The sequence below is a fragment of the Meleagris gallopavo genome, chromosome 1 (genome assembly GCF_000146605.3).
Source record: "Meleagris gallopavo isolate NT-WF06-2002-E0010 breed Aviagen turkey brand Nicholas breeding stock chromosome 1, Turkey_5.1, whole genome shotgun sequence".
In the NCBI taxonomy this organism is placed as follows: Eukaryota; Metazoa; Chordata; class Aves; order Galliformes; family Phasianidae; genus Meleagris; species Meleagris gallopavo.
Window position 1 is genome coordinate 25,063,310 of NC_015011.2, and position 27,928 is coordinate 25,091,237.

At 37.0% G+C, this 27,928-nt stretch overlaps 1 protein-coding gene across 2 annotated transcripts in view; it reads right to left on the minus strand.

Moving 5' to 3' along the window:
- MDFIC (MyoD family inhibitor domain containing) overlaps nt 1–27,928 on the minus strand; it is a 50,573-nt gene that overhangs the window by 18,051 nt on the left and 4,594 nt on the right. For both annotated transcript variants that reach the window (XM_010706768.3, XM_003201985.3), the window contains one exon: nt 19,429–19,560. In XM_010706768.3, coding sequence (XP_010705070.1) covers nt 19,429–19,560 — 132 coding nt within the window. The remainder of the gene's footprint in view (nt 1–19,428; nt 19,561–27,928) is intronic.

The window sequence follows — 27,928 nt, forward strand, 5'->3', positions numbered from 1 at the left end:
GTAGAATCATAGAATCATTATGGTTGGGAAAGACCTCTAAGATCATTTAGTCCAATATCCAAGCCATCACCACCATGCCCACTAACCATGACCCGAAGTACTACATCCACACATTTCAATGAATACCCCCAGGGACTTTTCAACTTTGCACACATGTTCTGTTAACACTTCCAGACTATCGTAAGAGTTCCAAAACAACTGTGAAACAGGAGTAGATTCATTAGAAGTATAATACAAGGAATCCTTTGTGTAGCATTTTCCATGTATGCGCAAAAAAAAGCTATTCCTTCCATTAAAAAAAAATCTTAACATAGACCTAACTTCAGTCAATAATGAAATCAACAGCAGCATCAGGAATCAAAATTAATACTCTCTGAAGTTTAGTGTTCATGCTCATAACTCCTCATAGCTTTATTCTCACTATCCCATTCAAATGTAAATGTTATTAAGGAAAAGCGTTTTTCATGTTCCATCCAAAGACACTTTCTTCATATTGCACTTCCTACGATTCTCAGCTGTGGAGTGGTCCTGATAGCCTAAACATAATACAGAGTTCCTCAGTACAAATAAGCAACAGACGATACTAAAAATTCGGTATGCCTGGACACGCAAACATGCAAATTTCTAAAACTGACAGTTATGACCTTTTCCAAGCCAGCTAAATTGGTGGCTGCAGTTTGCAACTGTTCGTGTACCTCTGGTACTCTATTATAATGCAATAACTTAAGAAATTATCCCATGTTCAATCTACAAAATTACGAGATTTTCTATCAAATTGTGGGTGAATAGGAATCTAAGAAGTTAGTTGGCTTTGCTTTTATTATCACTTTTACTAAGGTGGGCAGATTGTTTTTTTTGTTGTTGTTGGGTTTTTTTGGGGGGGCAGTGGAGGAGGGTTGTGCTTTTTTATTTTTCATTTTTTCATAATCCTGTTCCAAAAGTACCCTTACTTCTGTCTTTTTTATTACCACACAACTTTTTAGCTGACTGACTTTACAGTATTCACATGTGATACGCAGGTCAAGTCAGAACGGAACAAAATCCCAAATGAATTAGTTATCTTAATTTAAATTTATTTTAACTTTATTGATAATTTTGCATTAGGGAGACTTGAATCTTATGGTTAAAACACTTGAAAGCAATTAGGAACCATATGACCGCATTCTAGCATAAAGAACAAAAGCAACTGACAGTTCCAAGATTAAGCCACAACCACTCCGTTTAAAACAGAAATATTTTTACCTTATTTTTTAAAGGTTGTGTCTATCTTAAAAAAAGAAGTGTAATATGGGGAACGACACAATGCTTCTTAAAACACAGTGATACCCAGGGACTCTCACTCTCTCTTTAATGATCCACTGCTCTCATTCAGCTGTCTTTCTTTTTTCAAATCTTTACATATGTGACAGCTCTCAAAAGTAGACCATAGACCATCTGGCATTTTCAGAGGTGTAACTTGTGCAAATTCAGCTCTACTGGGAACACAATGCTATCTTCTGCCTGCGTTATAAAAGATACAATAGAATGTAGAACTTATGAGTTGTTTTGAATTATTCATTTTTTGCCTGTATATTCAAGAAATTTTACAAACTCTGCATTTTGTACTACATAATCACATGCGTTAAAGGTACAAAGAAACTTTTTGACACCTCTTTTCTACAGAAAGATGGCATTTTGTTTGATATGTGAACATTCAGCGCCTGTTATATCATTCTAAACAGGCCGTGTGCTGCTACAAAAGATCCCATTTTACACTCTATGTATGAGCAAAAATTTTATTCTTGATAGTCAGTAACAGCAATACACATCGAAATTTCAAATATGAGTTGGATGAATGTTCAGCATCTTCAAATCAGGATGGCATTGGTCACAGTATATGCTGAAGACTTTTTTTTAATTTCTTACACAACATAGAAATACTGTCAGTTTAAGCATCCACAATGAATAGTTTCAAATGTACTAAAAAATACTGTGCTTTTTAGGTTAATATGTTTTTAATCTTTAGCAAAACCAGTACATTTAAATCAATATTTCATACAGTAGTAACACTAGTGTATTTTCAATAAGAATGATAAATACTGGATTAATGATTCAATACACTGAATCTTTTTTGATAGAAAACTAGCAGATAATGTAGCTAGTAATAACTATACATGAATCTGCTGCCTGTGGAAAAGCAATAAAAAGGCAATATATTGCTATAGCATATAATCTATTAGCACGTTTCACTGCTTCCTTGTCACATGAAAACTGGGCCTTAGCACAGTCACTTCTGCTCTTATTTAATTGTGTGGTTACTATCTGGTGAATATTCACATACTAAACATTTGCTGTGATTCTAATGGTTTTGGATGAAGTAAATATGCACATTCTGACTGTATAATCCTAAAATGGTTATGTATGCCCACTGACAGTACGTTGCTTATACCTCTACAAAATAACAGCTACTCATATGAGAAAAATCCTGACGTATGCATTTAACAGAAAAATGTATGTAAACACAGGGAAATGCTCATCAAAAAGAGGACAGTTTAAGCTATCATTAGGGATTTTAGATGAAACAAAAAACCAAACACGCACAGAATACAGGCTCCTCAGAGTCAAAGCGAATCAAAAGAAAGCATCAGGAGGGAGAAAAAATTGAGACAGCTAATTAGTAGCCTAATCACATCAAAAGCAATTCCAAGGCAGCTGATACAGATGCCCGTGGAGTTTATAGGCTGGCCAACGCCACCGATGGAAAAAGTACTCTCCAGTTACAGCCTGTCATCTGACCACACACCCAGAGAGTTAAGAGCACTTATTTTCTTCGTTTATGACAGATCGGTTCACGACATCAGATCAGGTCAGAAAGGCAATATTTTTCCAGGTGGACTAGGGTGGAACAAAAACGTACAACTGCTGGGTGTTAAAAAATATAACCTTTGGCATTTTCAAATATTGGGAAAATACAAAATAGGATTTCAGTTCAGAATATCCTTCGCATTTCTCTGCCTCCCCCAAAAAGTTGCAGTTGCATCTGCAATAAGCGATGAACTCTTTTAGGAAATAGAGAGGTCCTGCTTCGGTCTGTTAATGCTGAAAGCCAAGATCTACATGCTAATTTGAGCTTGGGAAATTGTTTGATCTCAGTGGTAGCTGCTCCTGCTCGCTCCGCATGGATCACACTGAAGAGACCACATGCGAGGAAGGTAAGAATCAGGCCTCTGTTCCTTATCAGTACTGCTTCATAACACAAACCCAAGCTTGAGGGGAAAAATAAAGCACATGACAGATAGACATGAATTGTACAGTAAAACCAGGAGCTGCCTGTATTCTAGAGTAAAATTAAGGTAATTCCACACTGCTTCTGGAAAAGACATAAATTCCTGAAATATAAAAGGCAACATTTCAAAGTGACTAGAAAAATCTCACCTTTTCAAAAATATTACAAATTATATGTATGCATTTATATGCTCAATGAGCATAAAATTTCAGTGAAACTGGGAGAACTCACATATCTCAGTCTCTCTCCCTCCCCACATTTTAACTAAAATCCTGACTAGTCTCTATGTGGATCTTCAAACTACATCAATAGTTTCCTCTGCCTAGCTATCCAGAATATTAACATTCAGATTACAAGATGTGCCTCTGAGTCAACGTGTGAAGTGGCTTTTGTCAGCAATTATTTTTGAATATTTTCTAGGACATAAATGGCATATACTGCAGCTTCCATATCATAGAAAGCATACATTAACTAAATAACAAGGTACCATCAAGGTACAATCTATCTTTTAAAATCAATTTTTCACACTGAATTTTTTATACCATGCTGACTTTACAAGGAAAACAAAGTTCAACTAACGACATCAACCACTTTTTTAGTGGTTTCTTGTAAGACACGAGGACATCTTCAAAATGAATACAATACATTATTATGAAACAGGATGCCCTTTGTAATGAAAATACTGCAGTAAAATTGCTGGCATGAGTTTTGCAAGACCCACACTGAGAACACCTTGTTAAAATATGCCTGAGAACATCCAGGGAGCGCCAGGTATAACAGAAATGGGGCTGGAGGGGGACAAAGGGAAAAGGCTGTCAGCTCTCAATCTGAGAAGGGCCAACAAGAATGGCATGTGTGCATGTGTGTTTACGGGTTGAGAAGGTGACACACGTGCACAAGAAGGTGCCAAAGTACTCTTCAATCTGTGCAAAGACACCTGCAGTGCCTTCCTCTGGAAGCACCGCGGGATCTCGCACATTGTTTGAAGAGTTGCAGAAATTGTTTAAAGATGTCTTTGACATACTCCAAAAGAAGCAGTTACCACAGGGAAGCATGAAAAGGGCCAGTAGCCAGAGGTTTACAAAGTTGATAGGCAACTGAACACGTGGAGTGAATTCCTGTATTTACAAATCCTCTTCCCTGAAGTGTTTTCTCAAAATGTGGAAATCCTGCTGATTTTTTTAATGACAGCAACATCAAATTTTCATCGTTGCTAGATTGAGTAAAGCCTTCACATTTTTTTAATTACCTGTCATCTAAGAGCTATCTCAAAACTCCAAACATCCTTTTGTCTTCTAATTACCATTAGATTATCAGCAAACTCTGCTTTTTTATCACACACAAACCTTGCCACCATTCACAGTGTTTCTTGGTGAGACTGAAACTATCGACATCTACGATAAACTGTGCAGACGATAAAAAATTCTTTCTAGAACGTAATACAGTTAGAAATAAAAGCAATTCACATAATGCAGTGATTGTTATACTACATCTACATAAAGTGGGACACAGCTCTCTCTGCAGAATCATGAGAACAAACAGCTGTAGCTTGCCATAAAAAATCCACAAGAACCCAAACACAAAACAAGCCATTGTAGGTAACAAGCACTCAGATTTCTGGGAAATACATTTCTATATAAAGCTGTGTTCAAAAGTAGGAAAGTTTACTCCAACCATTCCCCTTAAAACAATGATCTACCCATTTTCTACCTCGTATGTTCTGCTAGGGAACTAGAAAAGAACTGCAGTGTATTTGCTCTTATGTTTCACGGCATTTCAACTACTCACAGCAGTGGCAGTCATGGCACAGACATGTGCAATGCCAGATTAATTTACAGTCATCATTCCAGCATTCTGTGTGCATACTGATGGTGGTTTACATATTCACTGATGACTTCTGAAGGTGATTTTTTTTTTTCTATTTAGGTAAAACGCTTAGGTATTTCTTCCTATGTTTTCCACATAGCTTACTTATCTAGGGGCATAATGATTCACTTTCTGTTGTTCTTGTTAAATGATGCTTTTTAAGGAACGGTGACTTATAGAAATTGAATATGAAAACAAAATGATACACAAAATAAGAATCAGAGAATTAGGGTTTTTGTTAATTTCTGAAGTGGCAAAAGTGATTTATTCCCTGACCATAAATAATTGGTAATTCAATAAATGCGAAGACAGTCCCCAAAGCTATAAAAGATACAAAAGGGTGCAAAACCAACACAATCCCATCTCACTGAGGAACAGCACTGTTTGCTTCTGGAGCTCTAATTTTGAAGGGAAGGTTAATTAACCACCAGGCGCAAAAAAGTAATCCAAGCTGTTGGCACGACAATTACAGCACTTATGCAATTAGTACATATTACAACATATGGTTATATCAATGCATAAAGGCACACTGGAGTCCCATGAAACTAACACATTAAATCAAATATTTGGAAGAGTTTTGATGCCTCTCACCATTGTGTTACTTGTTCCCAAATCAAACAAACTTCAAAGAGAAGGTACAAACAACAGGATATCTCTTGCTGGGTACTGCCTCATAAGCGGCACAACAGGATGTACCAGACAGGAGAGATAACCTGAATGTCATTAATAGCCACAGGCTATACCAGTGCACAAACAGGTCCTCTTGGCTCCAGTATCTTCTACTCCCTTCCTCCAAAGGTCAACAACCACAAACTACTTATCATTGAACTGTAGGAAAGAAGGTGGAATGGTGAGGCAAAAAGCAGAGCTGGCTTCGCAGCCAAGCCCTTTCAGCACTCACCTTTGAGACACAAACACCCAAAGGTCAAGTTTATTCACTACTGACCCTATATACAAAACTTCCCAAGACTCCAAAAAGTGTTCCAGCTCAGATGTCTCTAGCTCCTGCTCTTACCGCTTTGTCTTGCATCATCTCTGTAATTCTAAACACTTCACAGTACTGCTATCAACAAAATTAACAAGATGCAGAAAGAAAGATATAGGATTAAAAACAGGACAAGAAAGAATGGAGAATGTGGAAAGGTAGTGAGTGGGGAAAAAAATAGATGATCGTAACAAAAATAGTAACATATAAATTGATATATCTGAGATTCTGACCTCTCCGCTGCACTCATTTTTTCTGTGCTATTATTTCTAGCAATCTAGAGCTGATGCAAAGTTTGGCATCAACTATTGAGTACCAGAAATCCAAAGGAAGAAAGAAGTAAAGCACAGCTGCGAGGAGAATGGAAGAGGAGAAGCAAATGGGTAGTAGCCAAAAGGAACATGCAAAAAGTTGGGATTTTACACTATTAAGCCAATAGCAGGGCAAAAACATCAAAAGGAGCAGACAGTAAACACCCAGAAGAAGACAGCACTGGAGGGGAAGAATATAGGAAAGGGAAAAATACATGATGAGATGAGTCCCCTTGATCTGTGAGGGCAGAAAAGAAGGACAATTTTAAGTAAAATCCGCTAGAGATGAAGCATTTGCTACAAACTTTACACGTAAGGAAAGAATTAAATGATAAGTCATTCATCAATAAGCAATGAAATAAAATGAAGATCATACTTGCACAGTGATTCAGACAGAGTTGAAACAACAGTTCCCCTTCTGCTAAAGGTCAGAGAGGCTCCAGGAGCCTAGGCCAGCAATCAGCCACATTCAGCCACAGAGGAATGATGGAAAATGGAAATCCCGTGTCAGCAGCGACTGGACGTGAGGTCCACAACAGTACTTGATTTTGTCTTTGCAACAGAGTGGCTGATTAACAAAGTGACTGTCAGTGGGAAAAAGAGAAAGGGAAACTAGCAGAATGTATGAGGTGTCCAATTCCCAATCCTGAAAAAAAACAAAATGGGAGCAGAAAGAGAAGCAAGATGTATCTGCATAGTATCGGCATTTCTGCCTGCTGCTCATGCACACAGCCCTTACAGAAGAGCAAATGTCAGAGTGCTGACTGTATCTGGTGAAGACTGAACTTCCTGTAAAACGATGCACTAAGTTTCCTGAAAGGAAACAAAACATAAGCTGCTCAAACAATTCCCAAGAAAGCTCTGATATCAGAGTCACACAATTGCAAATCTGTACTGCTAGAAAAATATAGCGTCACATTAAGAATCACCAGTGACGAGCAGAAAAATTCAGAGAAACAATCACATTAATTTAAAGGAGAAAGTACCAGATCATATGAGGGAACAGGTAAATTGTCTTAGTTGTATAAAACAATCCATACAACTTTTTTTCATTTCATCCTGCAACCGAGCTAAAACTCTGATTCTCCTTTCTGTTCATGAAACAAGATATAAATCTCTGCAAAATTATTATGCTCAAACCATTTCAATATAGTAGAGGCTAGTAGCACTTGCAAGTCCTTATGCTACAAAATTGATTGAATAGCAGTAGAATACTGGGTTTTATCTCTAACGTACAGAAAGCGAATTTTCTTATTTCAACATGTTCAAAAGCACTCAGCATACATGTGGAATCATTTTCGTTCTCTATTAAATATTAAAAATACTTCTTTCAACTTATAAAACTTTATTTAGTTCACCTATTATTTAGAAATACTCCTATAGCATTTAAATTTGGATAAGGCCCATGCTTTGAATCAGGATCTTTTACGATAAAACCTTCTGCTTTGTCTTTTATTTAGAAGACACATTTCCTTTTATTTAGGGGAAAAAGAAAATTAATTTTCACACCAATCACAATTATTTTTTTTAAATGGAGTGCAGGTAGAGCAGTGAAATTTGTACTACGTCAGCTTTATTCTCTATACTGAAAAGTACCGGTTTTTACGTCTAAGAACTCTTGGTTAGAAGGTTTTGCACATAAGCAGGACTCATAAGATCGAAACAGCATTTTAAATGAAAACATTACAGTTTAAAGTTATGCCCGTGTTCTTTTGTCCTTTCACAATTCAAGAGCCTCAGTAAGTCACAGCACAAGCAGAAACCCTTTCTTTCCCAGAAGGATCAAAAGGCCAGTACCAATCCTCACTCCATAGCAAAGACAGCAACTACATTATGTGCAAACAACCTTCCTCTGCTTTATACAAAAGCCTTCAGAAGCATTCAGGCCTTCAGCAGCACCAGCAGCTCAAGAAGATTGGTCATCAACAAGCCAAACTGCTGCCTCCATCCCTTTGTGCTGTGCAGCTCTTTGGCACTGAGGGAACACGTCAGCCTCCCTCCTTGCATTTCTTGGCCCCAAGCAGAAAAACTCTTAGGAAACAACAAACTAACTGCCAAAAGGACACAACTGCAGCATTTTTGAAACATCCTTATCAACTCTACTAAAGTTTCATGCCATTTTATTTGCACTGCTGCTATAGCCTTGCCTCTATGAATTAACACCAGCACCCTTTTTGCTATTGTCCGTCCATCATAACTAGTTACGTTTACGTTTTACTGTGCCACACTGTTTTCTTAGGCTGCTGGGATTAACAGAATACAATGGGAACATCCCCAGGCTACCTTATATTTAATTAGTCAGAATTCCTGGTTTATTTCCAGCACAGTACTGCCAACTCAGATTATGTAAACACTATCAGTCATTTTATCTTTAAATATATCCTTTCTATTGGCATTCTCAATTTTGAGCCTTTAACTTTCAGCTTTTGTTAGAAACTACAAAGATTAAGACCAAGTTAATGTTTTTGTTTTATAAAAATTTAAATCCCACATAATAACAGCAGAGATTTTCATAGTGTGCTCTTATATTTAACTGCTGGTCTTTTTCCTGAATCCACCATACCATACCTTTTCACAATTTTAATTTACTGTTCACTCTCCAGTAATAAAAACAATGATTTTAGTAAGAAGGTTCTCATTGCTACTTATGAAGTTGTTTAAAATGTTGATGTTAACACACCAAGTCAAAGCGAACAGGACTTCATACTAAAGCGCTTTAAAGAGTTTTCCAGCCACCCTCTAAACATGACCCTCCTGTCACTGCTTACAGTTGTGTTATTGTAGTAGAGAAAGAAGTGGGGAAATGCTAAAAAGGATTGGTAATAATAATAATTAAAAAAAAGTGGGGTAAGGGTGTGGTAAAGAAAATGCAGAGAAGAGAAAAATGCCCTTGAGACACAGTAACCAGAACAAGAACGGATCATCCTTTTCTTTCTATTCATAATTTATAAAATTAATATGGAAAAGAGGGCACTGAACATGGTTTATTAAGAATGAGAACAAACCTTCAACATCCCTCCAACTCTGACTCTACCATGATAGCCACCACATCTCTTCCAATGATGTCAAGAATCCATATTCTTTATTTTCCTTCAAAATTACCATAATTTCTAAAGGAAAGATTTTAGGATTAAAACCTTCAATTGCCATTCCTTTATAGTATCTGTGAAGATTATTTTTAACACTAAGTTTAAGTTTTGAGAGCAAAGTAGACCCCTGCCTCTGCAAGAGCTAAGAAAACAAGCCATATTTCCCTTTCCACAAGGACTTGTTCCACAAATATCTGAAAAAATATTGATAATGTGGGCTATAGTTCTCACCCTATTCCACCCATTCCAGCAGAATCTCCAGTGTGGATGTAGCCATGTCAATAATAGCAAGTTTTTGCCAGGTTATTTGCTCGTGTTCAACAGGTGAGCATAACAGTAAATGAGGTCTCCCTATTAGAATGCTTTGGTCACAGAGTAGATACCATGTAATACACAAATGGTCAAAACAAACAAACAAAATAGAAGAATTTATTTAAAATGAGAACTGAGCTTATCACTTGAATTATAGGGAAAAGATTCCTTCGGCAGAACACTAACATACATATGGAATTAGAAAATCAAGCAGACACAGTGGTAAATTAAACAACAAAGGAAATAACAAGAGCAAAGAACAAAATAGTTAACCACTAACAAAATTCCTCCCTTGAAATTTCTCCTTCTGTGCTGCTTCTCCCCCTCCGCATCTTTTTGAAGTTAAACACTGTCTTCATTGTTTTAAATACAAAACTCATACTGGATTAAAGTTTCCAAGTCTCAAGCCTGAACAGAACAGTTTACAGAATAGCTGTTATGAGGATGGTTACGAAACATGGGGAAGAATTTTATGACTACTTCAGATACACAAAGGTACACTACATAACACTTTCTAGAGTGGTCTGTGCATTGTTCCACTGAAAGGTCTATTTCCATGTAAAAATATTTCTCAATACCAATTTTACACTACAAATACAATATAAACTACTGTCACTAGAAAGAGACAGTATACTTTATTAGCATTTATTTAAGAGGGAAATATGTTTATTTTTAAGTTCACAAAGTGAATACTGAATTGTTAAATGAGTTGGCTTAATTTGATAGAATGACTTACATGAAATCTCCATATGCATTATCCCAACTTAGCTCTTTATTTTGGCTTATCATCTGAATTTTTTTTTTTTTTCAGTCACCTCTACGAAAAACTCAATTTGATGATCCAGATAAATCTTTCCAGTCAGGAAGATCCCAAATCACCTCGTCAAAACACAACATTTTCCTTGTGTTGGAATTCAAGCAAAATGAGTATTATTCACTAATCTATATAGAAGACCTAAAAAGCGTTCTCCAGTTTAACTGCTCTTACGGCCAATTGTGGTCATCACACAAATCTTTCATTGCTTTTCTGTTAAAATACGAATTTTATTTAACTTGCAACTTACAGAATAGCAGTCAAAAGATGCATGTCTCCTAATAAAGAGGAGTGCCTTCTAACCAGATTAGACTCAGTTTTTAAGAAAGATGCATTTTGGAGCTACCCAAACATGGAGGCAAGCTTACTCCTGCTCTGCTAAGGAACAGGCAAACAGCCTATACCGTTTCCCTGGGGCAAAAACTTGCCCTGAAGGTCAGATCTGACACACAGGACACATATTTTATAGGCTTGCCTAACAGTTTGCTCTACTTGACTTGTCTCAAAAGCAAACTTCATAACACTTTATGCAAACATTATACAACCTTAAGTCTGAGCCATAAATCAATAAAACTCACTTAAACTTGAGGAACCTCTGTATCAGGAAATAGTTTCTTACTTGAAATTCTGTAATTAATATTAACATTGCTCAATCTTACAATTTTCTCTAAGCAAATGTCACAGCACTTACAGCTTTAAAGTAAAAACATGACAAACAAGATTTTGCACAGACTCTGAGAGAGGCAAGTTTTCAAGTAAAATTTGTCTCTTATTTCCATGTGCCCCAATACAGAACTTGGCATTTGAAAACTCTTGTGTTAGAATGCTGCTAGAATGCTCTTAGTTAGTACTCATGATCACAAATTTCAAGAAAAGTCACCACAGAAAACTGTATTTCCTACATGCCAGAACACTACAGCTCATTTATGAATAGCCAAGACTCAGGTGGCAAGTATTTCATCACTTCCTCAAATCAAACCTCAATATTTCTGGAAGCATACCTCACTAGTATAATGAGTTAAAACCAGTATTAGAAATAGCCTGAGTGACCACAGCTGTTTGACATTTGAATGTTTTTCAAAAGGACCTTCTGGGTCTGGGTCATGATTTTTTTTTATATTTTTATTTTTAAGAGAAAACAGAAAACCAACACAATAACATGCAAATAGGCCACAGGCCCCTGTTTTTCCTCGTCCTTTACAAAAATACCTTCAGGGAAAGGGCACTTGTGGGCACTGTAGATATTACCAGAATGCAGAATAAGTAAGTAGTATTCAGACCTTACTTTCCTCTGGATTGCTATTTAAAGAAGAAAAATATTTAACCGTAATTACTTAGTTAAGCTTTCTGATGTGACCTTAAGCCCCTCTTCATCTTTTCCTTTTATATCAGTAAATACAGAAGATTAGAAACTAGTTTGGCTCTCTAAATTTTGAAGAATTAATTTCAGAATTTTGATGTACACACAATATGCACTACTGTTTCCCAGGTGTATAAAATTACTCTGAGTGATCCACAAATGATAACAAAAATAAAACATTGAAAAAAAAAAAAAACAAAAACCAGATGTTTTGCCATGGTTTACATTCAAGACATTTCTACAAGAAAACAGGTTCCCAAAAGTACAACTTGTATGACGATACTTCCATGCACTTTGTAATTTGGTGTTTTTTTTGCTAAAACTGGCTAACTGAATACCGTTATTACTGAAAATAGCAGACTGAAACTACACTGACTCATTGGCTTTGTATTATAACATTTCATGCAGAACCCACTCAAGAAATCTATTTTTCCTTTTAAGGAACCACTACAAACATATTGTGCTTTTTTCCTTATATGAGGAACTAATCAGGAAAAGAATAAGTATTATTCTGTGCTAAGGCACAACAGCACATGGGTTCTGAGACTGTACTGATACAACAAATGAAAATATTCTGAGATTAAGATACAATTTACTTCAAGCCAAAACACAGCAAGCATTACTTTACATTACTTAGAACTTCACCTTTGTCTGGCATTGATGATTACCGTCATCCAAACCTCAGCCTCAGACCACATATTCAGATGATGTAGTCAGAGTCAGAAGTAAGGTAAAACAAAAAAATGAAAGGTTTCAGGTAACTCTGGCTATCGGTGATATGCACAATACTGCATTTATCAGTGGTCATCAGGTACAGCGTAAAGTTCTCGCTGAAGTTTAACTACTGTTCTACAGACCGATCAGCAAAAGCAAAAATTTTATTTTTAGCATGGAGTCACCACAGGGTGTGCAAATTCCTCACTAGCCACATTCCATTATTAACTGCAGTGCTTCAAAATGTTCAACCTAGAGTCAAAGGGCAGAGGCTACATGGAAACCTTCTGCATCCCATTAACTGCAGCAGTGACACTCGGATCACCAATGGCTTCAGATAACACTGAAGACCCAGTCTTACATTACATTCTTTTCAGTCTGGAGAAGAGGAGGCTCAGGGGAGACCTTACTGCTCTCTGTAACTACCTGAAGGGAGGTTGTAGTGAGCTGGGGGTTGGCCTCTTCTCTCGTGTAACTGGTGACAGAACTAGAGGGGATGGCTTCAAGCATCGCCAGGGGCGATTTAGGCTGGACGTTAGGAAATACTACTTCTCTGAAAGAGTGGTCAGGCACTGGAATGGGCTGCCCACGGAGGGGTGGAGTCACCGACCCTGGAGGTGTTCAAGGAACGTTTGGATTTTGTGTTGAGGGATATGGTTTAGAGAGTACTATTGGTGATAGGTGGATGGTTGGACTGGATGATCTTGAAGGTCCTTTCCAACCTTGGTGATTCTGTGATTCTGTGAAGACTGTAATTACACCTTCCTGATTAGAATGGTATTTAATGAAAATTAAATGAAAATGATATGGTTGTGTAACAGGGAGTTGTGAAATGTCTTGGATACAAAACTTTCTCATCTGAGTCACGTCATCCCAAAAATTCCAAGAGGAAACCAAAATGGCAAGAAGACAGATACACAGTCTGGGGAAAAAAAACAAAACACTTCTTTCTGCAGAAGTCTTCCAGGCAGAGACTGGGAAGAGGGACATAATCATTATCATTACACATTAAAACCGCAAGAGAAAAACCTTAACAGTGTCAGCAGAATCATCAAATCTGAGGTATGTGTGCACCACCTACAAACTGCTAAAAATTACTGGCATCCTAATAGCAGCTACTTATGGCTTCCTATTTGCACTTCTCAGCCCATTGCAAGAGCTAATCCTTATTCTTCTCTTCAGCCAAACAGGCTCATCTTCAAAGTAAATTAAATCCAAAGGTCCTGCACAGGTGTTATAGCTTCTGTGTGTTCTAGAGGCATTTAATGATGCACATTACCTTGAAAGAAATTTTTCAAAAATGCATGTATTGCTTACCATCTTACTACAATATGTTGGAATAAAAAATAATGATACAAATAAATAATAAATAACAATAGAACATCAAGCTCATTGATAAGCGTGAGAATAATTGAGGAATTTTGGAACAGAAACAGTAAGATCTGCCAGGTCAGGGGGAGAGAGACACAGGATAGCTGTCTGCTGGAGAAAGGATTAGAAAATCTTTCTGGGAGGGGAGTTTGTATATTGATGTGTGCTTCACACTGCATTAACTTCTACAAGCCAGATTTCTCAAAGACTTGTCTTTTTTAAAGAAGACAATATCAAATATTGCATTCCTGTATTTCAATGTTTAAGTATTGAATTGATTGAAGTCCTATTCATTCATAGCCGCCCTCCCCCCCAAATTTCTTCACAGCCAGATGGAGCAAGTACCTGCATATATAGGGAACATTATGCAATCACTTTTTGAAGTAAAAGAATACACCCTTCAGACTCAGCAAGATATTTTGAATAATTTCCATTAATCTATTCTACACAACTTCCATACTCACACATTCAGTTACAATGAAAGAAGTCTGTAAGTGTCATACTTTCTAACTTTGAAAAGAGTCATTTAAGTTATCTCAAGAACTGGTACTATTTTTTAGACAGTATGAACACAGTCATCTGAAATAATCACAATCACAGTAAGATGACTGTGCTCTATACAAGAAAAGGTACTTTTGTTTGATTATCAAATGGAACAAACAGCTCTAACAACAAATTATCTACTCGTTTGCAAAAATAGCCCCAAATCCAAGCTTGCATAACTATGGAAGTCACCCACTTAGCCAGCAGGAAAAGGGAATCTCCAAATATTACTATTATAATTAAATAAATCGCCGTTATAAGTAAAAACATCAATGTAAAATATCTCAAACAAAAATATAAAAAAATCTAATTTTAGATTTCAATAAAATAAAACGCAAGAAAGTACTAATAAAAGAGTGAGCACGGGAACATGCTAAATTGTTTAATTCCCACAGAGCTGAATGAAGCATCTCCCTCCCTAAAGAACCACTCTTATCAGGAGGCTGCTTCCTGGAGGAGAAAGAGGCAATTGAAGCTAGGAAATGATGGATAGCAATGACCTTTCTATCTGTAAAACATGGGCATATTTTAGGTATTTAATCTTGAGAATTGGATTATTATTAATCAATTATTCATGACAATTTGAATCTATGGTAGATGTTTTTTGTTTTCTTAAATATCACATAGCTAAGGTCCTGCCTGAGAACCAGAAATGAGATTAAATCCTCACAAGCAAATAGTGTTGGCACTGGCATTTTCTTCTTTCCTAAGCATTCCTTCCCCTACATAACAGCACACACTGCCAATTACCTACCCTCTACCCTCTGTAGAACTTTTGACTAAACATTCTGAAATTCACCTTTACCACTTTTTTTTCTTCTTAAAGGACAAAATTATGTTTTCTAGAGAACAAAGCAGGTCATTGTGGTAATGCAGAGCAGCAAAAACTCCTACGTTTCATTCCTGTTGCCGATGGCTACGCTGCTACGTGGTTTAACACTTGCTCTTTCTCACTTGCCAAAGGTGAGTGATAACAGAAGCAGAACGTCTCCAGTAAAGACTACCAGATCATAAAATGAAAATAAGAAGAAGGTGTTTGCAGATATTTAAAATACATTGCAGAAAGCAAAGAAAAAGCAGATGGAGCTATGTAAGTCTAAGCTCTTTTTAAAAGCAAGACCACCATAGTCTTAAACAAAATGTAAACTATGTATGCATTTGTGAAGGGTAAGGAACAGGTCTCAGCACTGCTCCAAATAAATGAAAAAAACATATAAAAAATCTAGTTATTCCAGTTTGGAGAACTACACTGAAAAGAGACTCTGTCTCACTAAAGTTTTAAAACTGAAGGATCTGAAAAGCAATGGTCACTTCTCAAAGTCAAATTAACGCATCTAAGGAACATCTGGCAGTTCTAATGGTTCTCAAATATTCTTTAATTTAAACTAAATAAATGCACCTTATTTCCAGCCCAAATGAACCTCCATACATTCAATCTAATTCTCCCTTTGCTGTTCTTGTCTGCTACAGTCAGAGCATTTACCAGATTTACCGATCTTACCGGATTTGTTCATTGTGGCATCATGCTTCTTAGGCACTAAGCAAGTCTGAGACGTAGACCTGTTGGAGTGCATCCAGGGAAGAGCCACAAAAATGATTCACAAAATGGAACCTCTCCAATGAAGATGGGCTGAGAGACCTGGAGACTTTCAAGGTGAGGCTGGGTAAGGCCCTAAGCTGTGGTGTTCCTGTTCACTGCAGGAGATTTGGATTGGATGGCCTTCAGAGGTCCCTTTCAACTCTAAAGATGTATGATTCTATGATTCTAAGTCATTCCTTGCTAATACTGAACAGATTGAACTCCAGGAGTTTTTTCACAATACGGCATGTTTTCAACCATTCCTGAGATATTTGTGGTTCTTCCCTGATCCTTCTCCAACTGAACACAGTATTCCAGTAACAGTTATGAAAACCATTAACAATTAATACTGAGAGATAATATAAACATTTCCATCTTATTTAGCTCTCCCTGTTTACATGTCAGTATACAGTAGCCTTTTGAAGCACAGGGTTGTACTGGAAGATAATTCTCATCTATCACGACTCAAGCTCTTTTCAAAGCCCATTAATTCCTTGCTTAAATAAATACATAATGCTTTCCCAAGATTAGCCATTTGGCCAGAATACTATGATAGTTTTCATTCTGAGGATAAGGGATGCTCCAAAGCAGGTTATGGAAAGGGTAATTTGGGGGAAGTCTCTTAATCTAACAGCTTTTTTAAAAGTGGCTTGAGAAAGGGATTGTGAAGTAAAGGTGAACTGAAAGTGTCTTCGTGTGGAAAATGAGTGCAGTATTTCAGCTTATTGATGTTGCCTGGTAAACTGAGTTTACAAGTGCAAATAAGAAATCATACATAATGAAGTCATTACAGAGTCTCTAACACTGGACTTCGTTGTTGGTGTGCCAGTAAAACTGACTGATTAATCTACTTCCATATAACAGCAGGATAAAACAGCTGCAAACAAGGAGAACCTTGGAAAATAAATGCTGGAACCATTTATAAAGTGAAAACTAACTAACACTAATGGATTAAGTATCAGCTGTGGGGCAGGAAAACAATGTGTATGGGAAAAAAAAGAAAGAAAATCACTAGGATAGTAGCGACTAGTTGCTTAATTCTTGAGAAAACTGAAGTGTGTCCTGTCTAAAGCAGCTTAAAGGAACAGTTTTAAAACAGTTTTGAATGTCAAAACTGTTTATTCCTAACCTCAAGTTTCTTTCAATATGCGATATTCCACAAAATTTAGTCTAGCGAGATAACAGAGTTGGTCAAATGAAAGTGATTCTGAGCTACACTGCCAGTCATTAAAAACTAAGTGTTTAAGTGGTGTCTGTGATAAACCAACTTTTCTCTCTCCTACTTCCGTTGTTCTGATTTTAGTTACCATATAGATTAGTTTGTAGACCTCCTGCATGCTACAAGAGATATCTGTCATTCAGTCTTAGACTGTTCCTCAATTTTGACTTCTCTACTCATAGACACAGACAAAAAAAAGTAAAAATTAAAAAAAAAAAGACTGCATTAATTTCCTCATTTTCAATTCTTCTTTCCTTCTAGAAGATTTTGTTTGCTGATAGGAACACTAAAGGGTAAAAAAAAAAAAATCAAACTTGAAACAGAAAGTAGTGTGTCACAACAGCTACTCAAACTCATAATAAACCACTAGTATATTAAACAATTATCAAGACAAGGAGTTACAGAAACTTCCACCTTTCACCTAAATTTGCTTTCAACAAAGGTGAACCAGGAAGAACTCCAGGAAGGGCACTTTTATGCACAGAACAAAAAAAATACCTCTGAATTTTACCATGCATCTAGCCTTTTTTCTATTTTTTTTTCTATTCCCATCCCAGAAACATACAGCTGCACCTGTCGAGCCACTTCACACTTCTTTCACTACCAGCAACTTGCAAAATCTGCTGCAAATTCTACCATACAATGAAAAATGTATGCAGTTCCTTGGTGCAACCAATACACACCCTTGTATCAAAGAGATCAGAGGAAACACAGCACTGCCATACTACTGTCCTTGATTCTTCCTTCCTTCCATAGTTCAGGCATGCTGTTAAACCACTACCAGATAAATTTGCTTTCCCAAAGGTCTGGGACTAAATGGGGAATTAGAGTAAGAACACTCCAAAAATAGCCAACACCACACCTGCATCCACACACCACATCCTCAACAAAAGCACTGGCCAATTGCTTGTACTAGGCCTAAATTAATAATCCTTAGGGATTAAGGAAACTCCCAAATCATGTAAAACAATTTTTTATTGCCCATGAAGAAATATTTTTATAAATTGTGAGAAATCGATCATGTAAAGAGAAAAATAAACTGTATAACTCCAGAGAAAATGAACAATTGCAAAAATGGGCTCAAAAAATATGAATTTATCTGTCTTGAATAGTGGAGTGTATGTGCAGTGTAAAGAAAGACCAAAGCATGTGGTCAAACAACGATCTCAGACTGGAATCTGGAGCACCACTCTCCTTTCAGCCCTTTTGCTTCCTGAATACACCCTATAATTAAGAAGAATTTTTCATGCTGCCTCTCCCTTCAACATCCAGATTCAAGAATTCACAGAATTTTAAAGTAGCATTAGCTCTGGTAACTAAAATACTTTCTCCCCAGGAGGGTACAATTGAAAATGATCTTTTGGACAACACATGATCCTGAGGAGAGAAAAATGGGAATAATCTTACACTTTTTATGATTCAAAGCACCTAAGACATAAACTAGGAATGTGGGCTTACAGAAAAAAAACAACTGGGAAGAAAAAAAAAATTTAACACCTGAACACCCCAATCTATAATACTTTAGGTCTAAAACCTAGTCATACCGCACTCTTCAACTTTTGAGAGGACTAGCTACCTAAAGATTCAAAGGTTCTTTTTAAAATTACATCTGACTCAGTGTATCTGGAAGAAACTGCTTTCAGTAGGGTTTACCTCCATAACCTGAGAAATCTGAGGTGATGAGAGTGAGCACAGCTGCATACTGCAGTTCACGTGCTTACTAAATGATACAAATTTTACTAGAAGAATATATAATTAAGAGTTAAAATATTGATCCTGTAGAGGTATATATTATATTACACCACACTCATCACACTGTTATTTCAAATTGTTTCTTAGAGATGCTGACAGAAGTCATTCCAGGAAACAAATTCTCAGACATGCATGACAGTTGCAAAACAATTGCATTTGACACACATTTAAGGGAGTCAACAGGCAGTATCCCCTTTACACGACTAAAGCAAGCCTAAATGGCAGCAATTTGTTCTGGAAATACTTACTTCTGATGAGGTCACCATCAGTGCGATTTCCCCAGACAGACTGCTCTTGTATCTCTGGCTGTATACTTTGGTTACTGGAAGACTGGTTTATGTCTTTATCTCCTGCTGCAATATTCTGTTGGTCAGTTTTTTCTAAGGCAAAAGAAATGTGAGGTTATTAGTTTCTTTGGTATTTTTCTTCTGGGTGAGCAAATCTTGTATTTAAAAGTTAAAAACTAGAGAACGTACAGTGCAACTTTCATTAACATCTCATATATTTTCCTTAGATATAACTCCTAAAAAAGACAATTTTTGTTTTCCTAACCAGATGAAAATGTTCCCTCCTTAAAAAAAAGTCTTTCAGTTATCATTTGTTTAGTCACACAAAATAACAGTCATCACAGTAACATCTTTTGTAACAACAACAATTGAGTTTGTTTATGTTCAGTTACTTTCCATGACATTTTCAGATAACAATTTCAATCTGTCACACACACAAAAAAACATTACTTTTTGCCCATGTGCATGTGCTTCTGGCACATAAAAGCTACAGAAATTCCACAAAAGTCTGTTTTCCATTATTTACAATGCAACTTATGATTGAAGATCAATATTTTTGAAACATCAATGATGACTACAATTAAATTTATTTTAACAGTATGCCACTAAAAAATTAGATTGTGAATTAGTAATTATATTCAACAGCCTGTAAGGAAAAGAATTATTTTTCCTCTCTGAGCATATACAAGATGCAGGGAAGTTTCCAGAGAAGAAATTCTTATGCTTACTTTAAAAGATAGCAGGTATTTGTGTTCTGATGGCCTTTATATTCTCAAACCAAGGTGACTGACAGCTTTCATATTCACTGCTGTAGAATATTAGCTTATATCATTTTCAATGTGGATTACTTTTCAGTACATGTATGAGATGTAATGCCTACTGTAAAAGAGCAGCTGTTGAAAACTGTTAGATCTCTTTTTTTCAAACCAGAACTTGTTTATTAACTATATATATGTGTATATATATATATACACATATATATAGAAAAACTTATCACAATGTAATGATTTCATATCCCCTAGTAAAGCAATTGTTCTGGCTCTGAGATGCAGAAAAATCACTTATTTCTACAGCTTCTATGGTTAGTTTCTTTATGTAGCCAACAGTAGTTTGACTTTAAATCCTAACTTTCGGCCTTTGTTATTCACCCTATTAAACTGAGCCACTGAACATCATTCAAAATAATATATGCCATATTATATGTATAGTAGCATGAGCCTTCAAGCACTGCTGCTCCTCTTCTATTATTTTCTGCCTCTGAAATTTCTGATCCTGCTACCTACATGTTACTTCTCTCTCAGTGCTCCCTCATATCACCATTTCCTCAATACCTTGTCAATATCTCCTCAAGTCCATCCTAAGATGAATAATTTCATCAGGATTGGTGTAAAGTCACCTCACTGATTGGAAAGATATTCATCAACTTCAATGAGGAATTTTGCATACTGCCCTTTATAACCTAACTTCATCTAGACACTCATCCTCTCCAAAACCAAAACCAAAATCAATCACAGATTTTCTTGAAGCTCTTTCACAGACCTCAGTCACAAATTATTTATCCCAGATATCTATCAGACACAAATATGACTGAATTGAAGTATAACAATTTTGTCTGTGCAGTTGGGCATTAGGTGCAAATGTATCTCAAAAGTGTTTGAAAAGTGCTCTGAAATAGGCTGAATGAAAATAAGTAGTGTCCTAGGGAGAGCTAGCGTGAAGAACTGCAAGCACAGTACAATCTCCTTTTCATACAGAGTAAGCTTAAATGAGCTATTTTAAGAGATTTTGCTCTTGAACTACTTTACTGCAGTAACAACACTTAAGATTAGAACAATATCTACCCTGCAGCTGTAGTAAAAAACAGGAGAGTTGCTGTATACAATTTTCTTGTATAGGATACAAGTTTGTAGTGCCTTACTATTTGATGTAGTAAACAACAAACAACTGTAAGGAAAGATTAGTTACTAGCATTTGTGGGGCTGTTGGTGTTCTAGATCACGTTTTTATCTACAAAAATTGAAGGAGTGCAGAATGCAATCAAAACATCATTATTCATAGGAATTTAGTTTTCATTCCTCTGCGTGTTTTCTGTTCAGTATATACATAAACAGTTTTCTTTACAGGTTTTGTGTTTTTCATGTTTACTTCCATTGTTCTAGCTGGATATGACAAACAGCCAGTCAAAACCTTGTAAACAATATTATTAGTTAACAAGAAAGAAGCGCTATTAAGAAACAAAGAGAACAATTGCAATTGAATACCAATTAACATGAATTGAGTGACTACTCTTTGATTTATTAAATTTGTATTAAATCTTCCCCATGAATGTTCCTAACAATAACTTCAAAATTGCATCAGTGACATTAAGCATTTATTTGATGTTTTACTTCCCACTTCTTCATCACCCAACAGAGAAGCCAGACTCCTGTCAGATGCTTCCACAGGGATGTAGTAGGTCAGAGCTAGGCACCACATAGCTGTTCCTTCCCTCCCCGGTGGGGCATGGGGGAGAGAGCAGAAAGAGCAAAAGTGAGAAAACTTGTGGGTCGAAATACACTAGTAATAAGTGAAGATAAGGAGAAACAAAACAGAAGCAAGTGATACAAAGGCAATTGCTCACCACCTCCCACGGGTTTTCAGGCAACAGATACATCCTCCCAAAAAATCTTCTCTCAGTTCTTGCTGAAGAGCATGAGGGTACATGGTATGGTCAGTTCAGTCCAGCTGTTCCAGCTGGCAGCCTCTCGCCCACCCCCAGCCTCTCACCAAGTGACTAAGGGACATGCTGTGCAAGCACAGCTCAGCAACAGCAAAACCACTGGTGTTATCAATGCTGTTTTAGTCAGAAATCCAAAACACAGCACTGGCTGCTATGAAGAAACCTATTTCCATCCTAGCCAGACTTGATGCAGTGGGGATTTAGAAGAAGTTTGCCTTAAGTTGTGTGTATTTAAATTTTTTTTGTAAGTTCACACTACTAAAAAACTGACGTGCAAAGAACAGAAAATAAACAAATACTGGTGTCTTAATTGTTGTTTTTCTCAGAAATGCACCAGTCCTAAATTTTAGTACAAAGGCATTTATTTACTATTTCCTTACAAGAAACAACTGATGATGTGATCATAGTATCTCTCTTTTTATTCTTATCCCTCTTGAAGTGTAGCATCAACATATCAACTGATCACACATGAGTCTGTATTTTGTTGATGTCATTATTTTTTGGTTTAGGTGCGTAAGAATAGTTACGGGTAATGAAAAGGTAATGAATTCATGAGACCAGTAAAAATGCACATAAAGACCTCAGTGTTCTCTGATGTGCCATGCTTGTGGCAGAACAGGGTTAATAAAACCTGCAGCAACCACCAGTACTAATGGCTGGATATTGCCACAGTCAAGCATGTCATTTTTCCGCTGTATTTTCAAATAAATTTGTAACACTTCTCTGCTTTAATTAAGCTTAGCCTTAAGAAATTTTATGTAATATTTATTTGGTATGTTAGCTTCTGCTTCATCTAGTACACTCTTCCACTCTCCGGTGACTAACCTTCAAAACTGACAGCCAAGAAGAAAACCAGATGCTCTTCCTCACAGTTCAAATGATGGAAGGAAAAGAACCATTATGTTCTGTGTCTGGCTGTGCTTAGAAATCCAATCTCTCCTCAAAACCACTGCAAGTTACTTTAGGTTATGTCACAAAAGCAACACAGGCTTCTTACCCAGATACTTGGTTCTACTGATGTGTTCAGCACCCTGATTAGTAACCCGGATGGCTATGTACCTCCTCTAGACGAGCAGCAGTCCCTGAGCTGAGCTCCTAGTCAAGAGCCCTGTAGGTTTGATAGCCACACAGATCACTCTGTGATTTATCATGAACATAAGCATGGGCACAAACTCTATTCGTGCAGGGAATTATACAAATGTAAGGTTTAAATAAGGAAAAGAAGGAACATGGAGGCCAAAGGGACAATTAACAATCTAAATTGTATCTATGTTATGGACAAGATAAAAATTAAAAACTTGATTCACATCTAAAAATGTCTGTTTCATGAAATAAATGAACAAAGTGGACTCCTACTTCTGAGTTATTTGGAATTATTAAAGCATATATAAATTTGTTTTATGCTACATTAATTCATTGAGTCACAATCTTTTTATATTTGTTTCTAGAACTACGTAGCAATACATATATATTTAATGGAATAAATCTTTGTATTTGCAGTTGCAAATGACTGCAATATTGATTTTTAAGTTCTGTTTTGGTTTCATTAGCATGCAAACTGACAGAAAACACAAAATAAAAACAGGTAAAGGATGTGCATTTGAAGAACACACCTCAGTCCTTGACAAACACCCACCTCTCCTTCTTTAAGTGCTTGTCCATTCATACCTTTACCTTCTAGCTGTCTCCAACCACCTACCGCCTCTCTTCAGCTCACACAGAAATATGTCCCAATGAGTTCAAACAGAGCTACAGCAAGACTGAGATATCAAACATAGAAACATACCTTAATGCATAGAAACTATGTACTATCCAGCCCCTCCACAAGGAAAAAATGAAATTGACTTCCCATATTGAGTGCGTCAGATAACCTAATACTGTCACCGGCAGCTGATTTCTATTCGTTATATGACACATAATACCATAAACTGACATAGCCCTCTCTTCCAAAAAGCTGAATGATGAAAAGTGCTAGACATGCACTAGACATATGAATATATGCTAGACATATAAACATGACAAACTGGACTTCAGACACTGGTTCAAAGTTCACGTAGTGATACAGAGCGTGGCAGACAAAAAAAGTTAAAAATCCTGCAATTGTCACAACTAAAGGCTTTGTTGTTATGGCATTCATTTTCTGTTCACCAACAATATGGGAGGCAGCACCAAATCAAGTAAAAGCAGCTGCTGGGAAAGCCTTCTGGAAACCTGAGTGCATCATTCTCATCGAGGATGCAGGAACAAGCAGAATGGACTTGCATAGCTGACCACCACGAAACAGAACAACTCAACACTTTCACTATATAAGGGCAGAAGAATGATGAAAGCGTGAGGTAAAGCTTACTTAGACACCTAGTTATGACACTGATGGGATGCATAAAGGCTGCTCCAAAAGTGATGCCTCCTATTTTATTATATCAGCCCACAATGTCTGAGGCAAATGTTGGTGGTATGGCAGTAGGGATTGAACCATCCCATCAACATTCCTTTACACGGTGCTGCTGTGCGACAGATGGCAGCAGAGGGATAGTCTTATAAAGCAGCGTCTGACATGGAAGGGTGTATAAAGAAAAGGCGTGTCGGTGAACTCCTGCATGTGGAAAAAATTGCGTCCATTGAGATTCATTGATGCTTGATGAATATTTATGAAGACCAAACAGTGGATGTGAGCACAGTGAGCCAGTGGGTGGTGCTTCAGCAGTGGTGACACTGACAGTGGGTCACCTCTGCTGACACAGACTTTTAGAAGCAAAGTATGCAGGCTCCTGTTCATCACAAGTGAAAATAAACAGCTAATGGTGGTGACTATGTTGAAAAACAGCATTTTTTAGCTGAGACTTTTCTGTATCAAATAGTGTCACTGTATTCTTTGTCTCTGTTGCAGACCCATGGAAATAAATAGGAGGCATTACTTTTGGAGCGACCTACACACTCTGGACTAGTGCTCTAGTCTCAAGATCATTTCTTGGCTAGGCTGCATCAGGCACATTCCTACAGTGCATCTTCCAGATTATTTAGCTCAAAAGGAATCCAGTCCAGGTCACTCCCCAGGAAAGCAAATCAAAGCAGGGGTGAACAGGAGGTTCAGTTCAAAACAGCACTACTGATCCAAATGACAACACTAGCAAAGACACGCTCATAGCTGGATACTACTTAACAGGAAGAAAAATCAAGTGTTTAAAGTGATGCCTAACTTCTGAAGGTCTGAAATAGAATTTGAGAAGAATGATTGCAATATAAAGCTTGCCTATGAGATAGAACAAAAATATTTCAAATTTGATGCAAGACCTTAACAGTCAGCTCTGTGAAGTACAAGTCTATCACACCCATGTAGACATGAATCACTTTACTGGAACTGCATGTACATGAAACTGAAAGCAGAAGTGTATTATTATGACTAGCTAGAGTCAGACACTTCTGGAAGCTTTAGGTACTGTAATCAGTAACGTTTAATAAATGCTTTACTGCTGACAGAAAACTATAAAACTAATTAACACAGATTCTCTAAACTCTCTTCAGATTAAGTAGAAATTCAAATAGGGCAAACCCTTCCTAGGTTTGAGCAATTTGCGTGTATAACTTAACCATTAAAACAAAAATCCATTACTCTCAACAATGGGGCATTGCTAGTAAAGCGCAACAGTCACGGTGACAGTAATAGGTGCTGCTTCAAGAATTCCCAGATGTTCCCAGATTGAGTTTTCTGTCACCTCATCTTACCTAGCGCTGTTGTGCTCCTGGTCATGAAAACACTTGAAGGCACAGAACATTAAGGGGTTTGAATCACATTGCTAAAGAAGAGAACATTGTTTTTGTGGTTTTCTGAGTGGAGGTTCTGAATGAACTAATATTGCTGTACATGGTTTCTTCAGGCACCAAAACATAACTGAATCTCCACTCAGCAACAACAAGATGATCTGCACAGGAGAGAACAGCCACTTACAGAATCTCTTAGTACTTCTACTAGACTCGGCCATACACACCACATCACCCAATAAAGAAATCTAATGGATTTCCATTGTCTAAATGGCTATTCGAAATTTCTAATAGTTTAAGTGTGGTTATCATTTTTTTTCTTCATTTCTTTAGACTGTTTGCAGATTCAGAAAGTTAAATTTTAATTGACATGTTATTCTATTCAATCAGTTGATAATGGGCAAAAGTAGAAGCATTCCAGATACTCTATAGATGATAATGTTGCATCTTCTAAAATGTGGCTTGATTCCCAAAACATACTTCCATGTTTGTCGAAGTTCTCTCTTGCACTCTCTGGTTTATTCAAACGCAGAGGATTTAATGGAAGAAGTCTACCCATAGTCTAAGCAACAATCATGGTGTGACCTCTAATATACAAAATGTTTTCCTTAAAGCAGAAAGGCTGCTGGTTACAAATTGTCAAATTCCTTGCTTAGGGATGCTGAATTATTCCGCCATTTGCCAGCTCTAAAAATACTTGATCACACTCAAAGTAAACTGGTATAGATACGATACGCATTCTGACTACATTGTACTGCACACAGGTAGACATAGTCATACTTTGATTCCAAGACCTATGGAGCCCAGAAGATCAGAGATGATGTGAGCAAAATCTTGAACAACAGCTCACAACTAGACTTATGCTTTTGCAAAGACGTGGCAAAACATGAACCCAGTGTTTGCAGAAATTAGGTTAAATCTGTCATTCTCTTTCAGCTGCACACTATTCACACAAATAATGGTTGAAAGACTGAAACCAAGTATTGATATTGCCAAAAAAAGAGTACCATTTCATCAACTATCTCTCACAGTGTGGAGAGCAAAGTCCCAAGATTCTCACAAATATTTATATATGTGTTAAATCAAAAATGAACTAGAAAAGAACAGTGGCAGCAGAGAAGATAAGAGTCTACTGCTTAAAGCAATGCATGAACGTTTTCTCAAGTTGAGAAAGTCAGAGAATGCCACATCTGTAGGCCAAGATAAATCTCAACCCAAAGTGGAGGAAACAAACAAAAGAACTTAACATTGTAGCATAGTTATTTGCTGAGTATTTACAGGTCAGCTGGAGTTTCTTTTCCTTTTATGAAAAAGAACAATTAGGTTTCAGCATCTGAATATTTATGAGAGCAAACAAAATGAGCACCTCAAAATTTGGATTTTTTTATGACACTTCACTGAACTTCAGAAGAGAACAGAAGTTTGTTCTCAGGAACAGTTGCCAGTTATCTCAGGCAAGATATCTACAACAGGTAAACAAATATAGAACACATATTGCTACCAAACAGAATTTTTTTCTCATTAGGATGTACTTAAAACTTTGCTGCATGTAGATTATTTTTTTCTGATTAAAGAATTTTTATTCCTAGGTGGACACAAACCCAAAAGATGTCATCGTAAATATAGGGAGTCATCAGCTATCTGTTAGGCCTCATCTATTAGGCCTCATCTGGAGTACTGTGTCCAGTTCTGGGCTCCCCAGTTCAAAAAAGACAGGGATCTCTTGGAAAGAGTCCAGCGGAGGGCCACAAAGATGGTGAAGGGCCTGGAGCATCTCCCCTGTGAAGAAAGGCTAAGTGAACTGGGTCTGTTTAGCCTTGAGAAAAGAAGACTGAGAGGGGACCTGATCCAGGTTTATAAATATCTGAGGTGTGGCGGCCATAGCGGTGAGGCCAGTCTCTTTTCAGTGGTACGTGGAGACAGGACGAGGGGAAACGGACATCAGCTGCAGCACAGGAAGTTTCGCACGAATGTGCGTAAGAA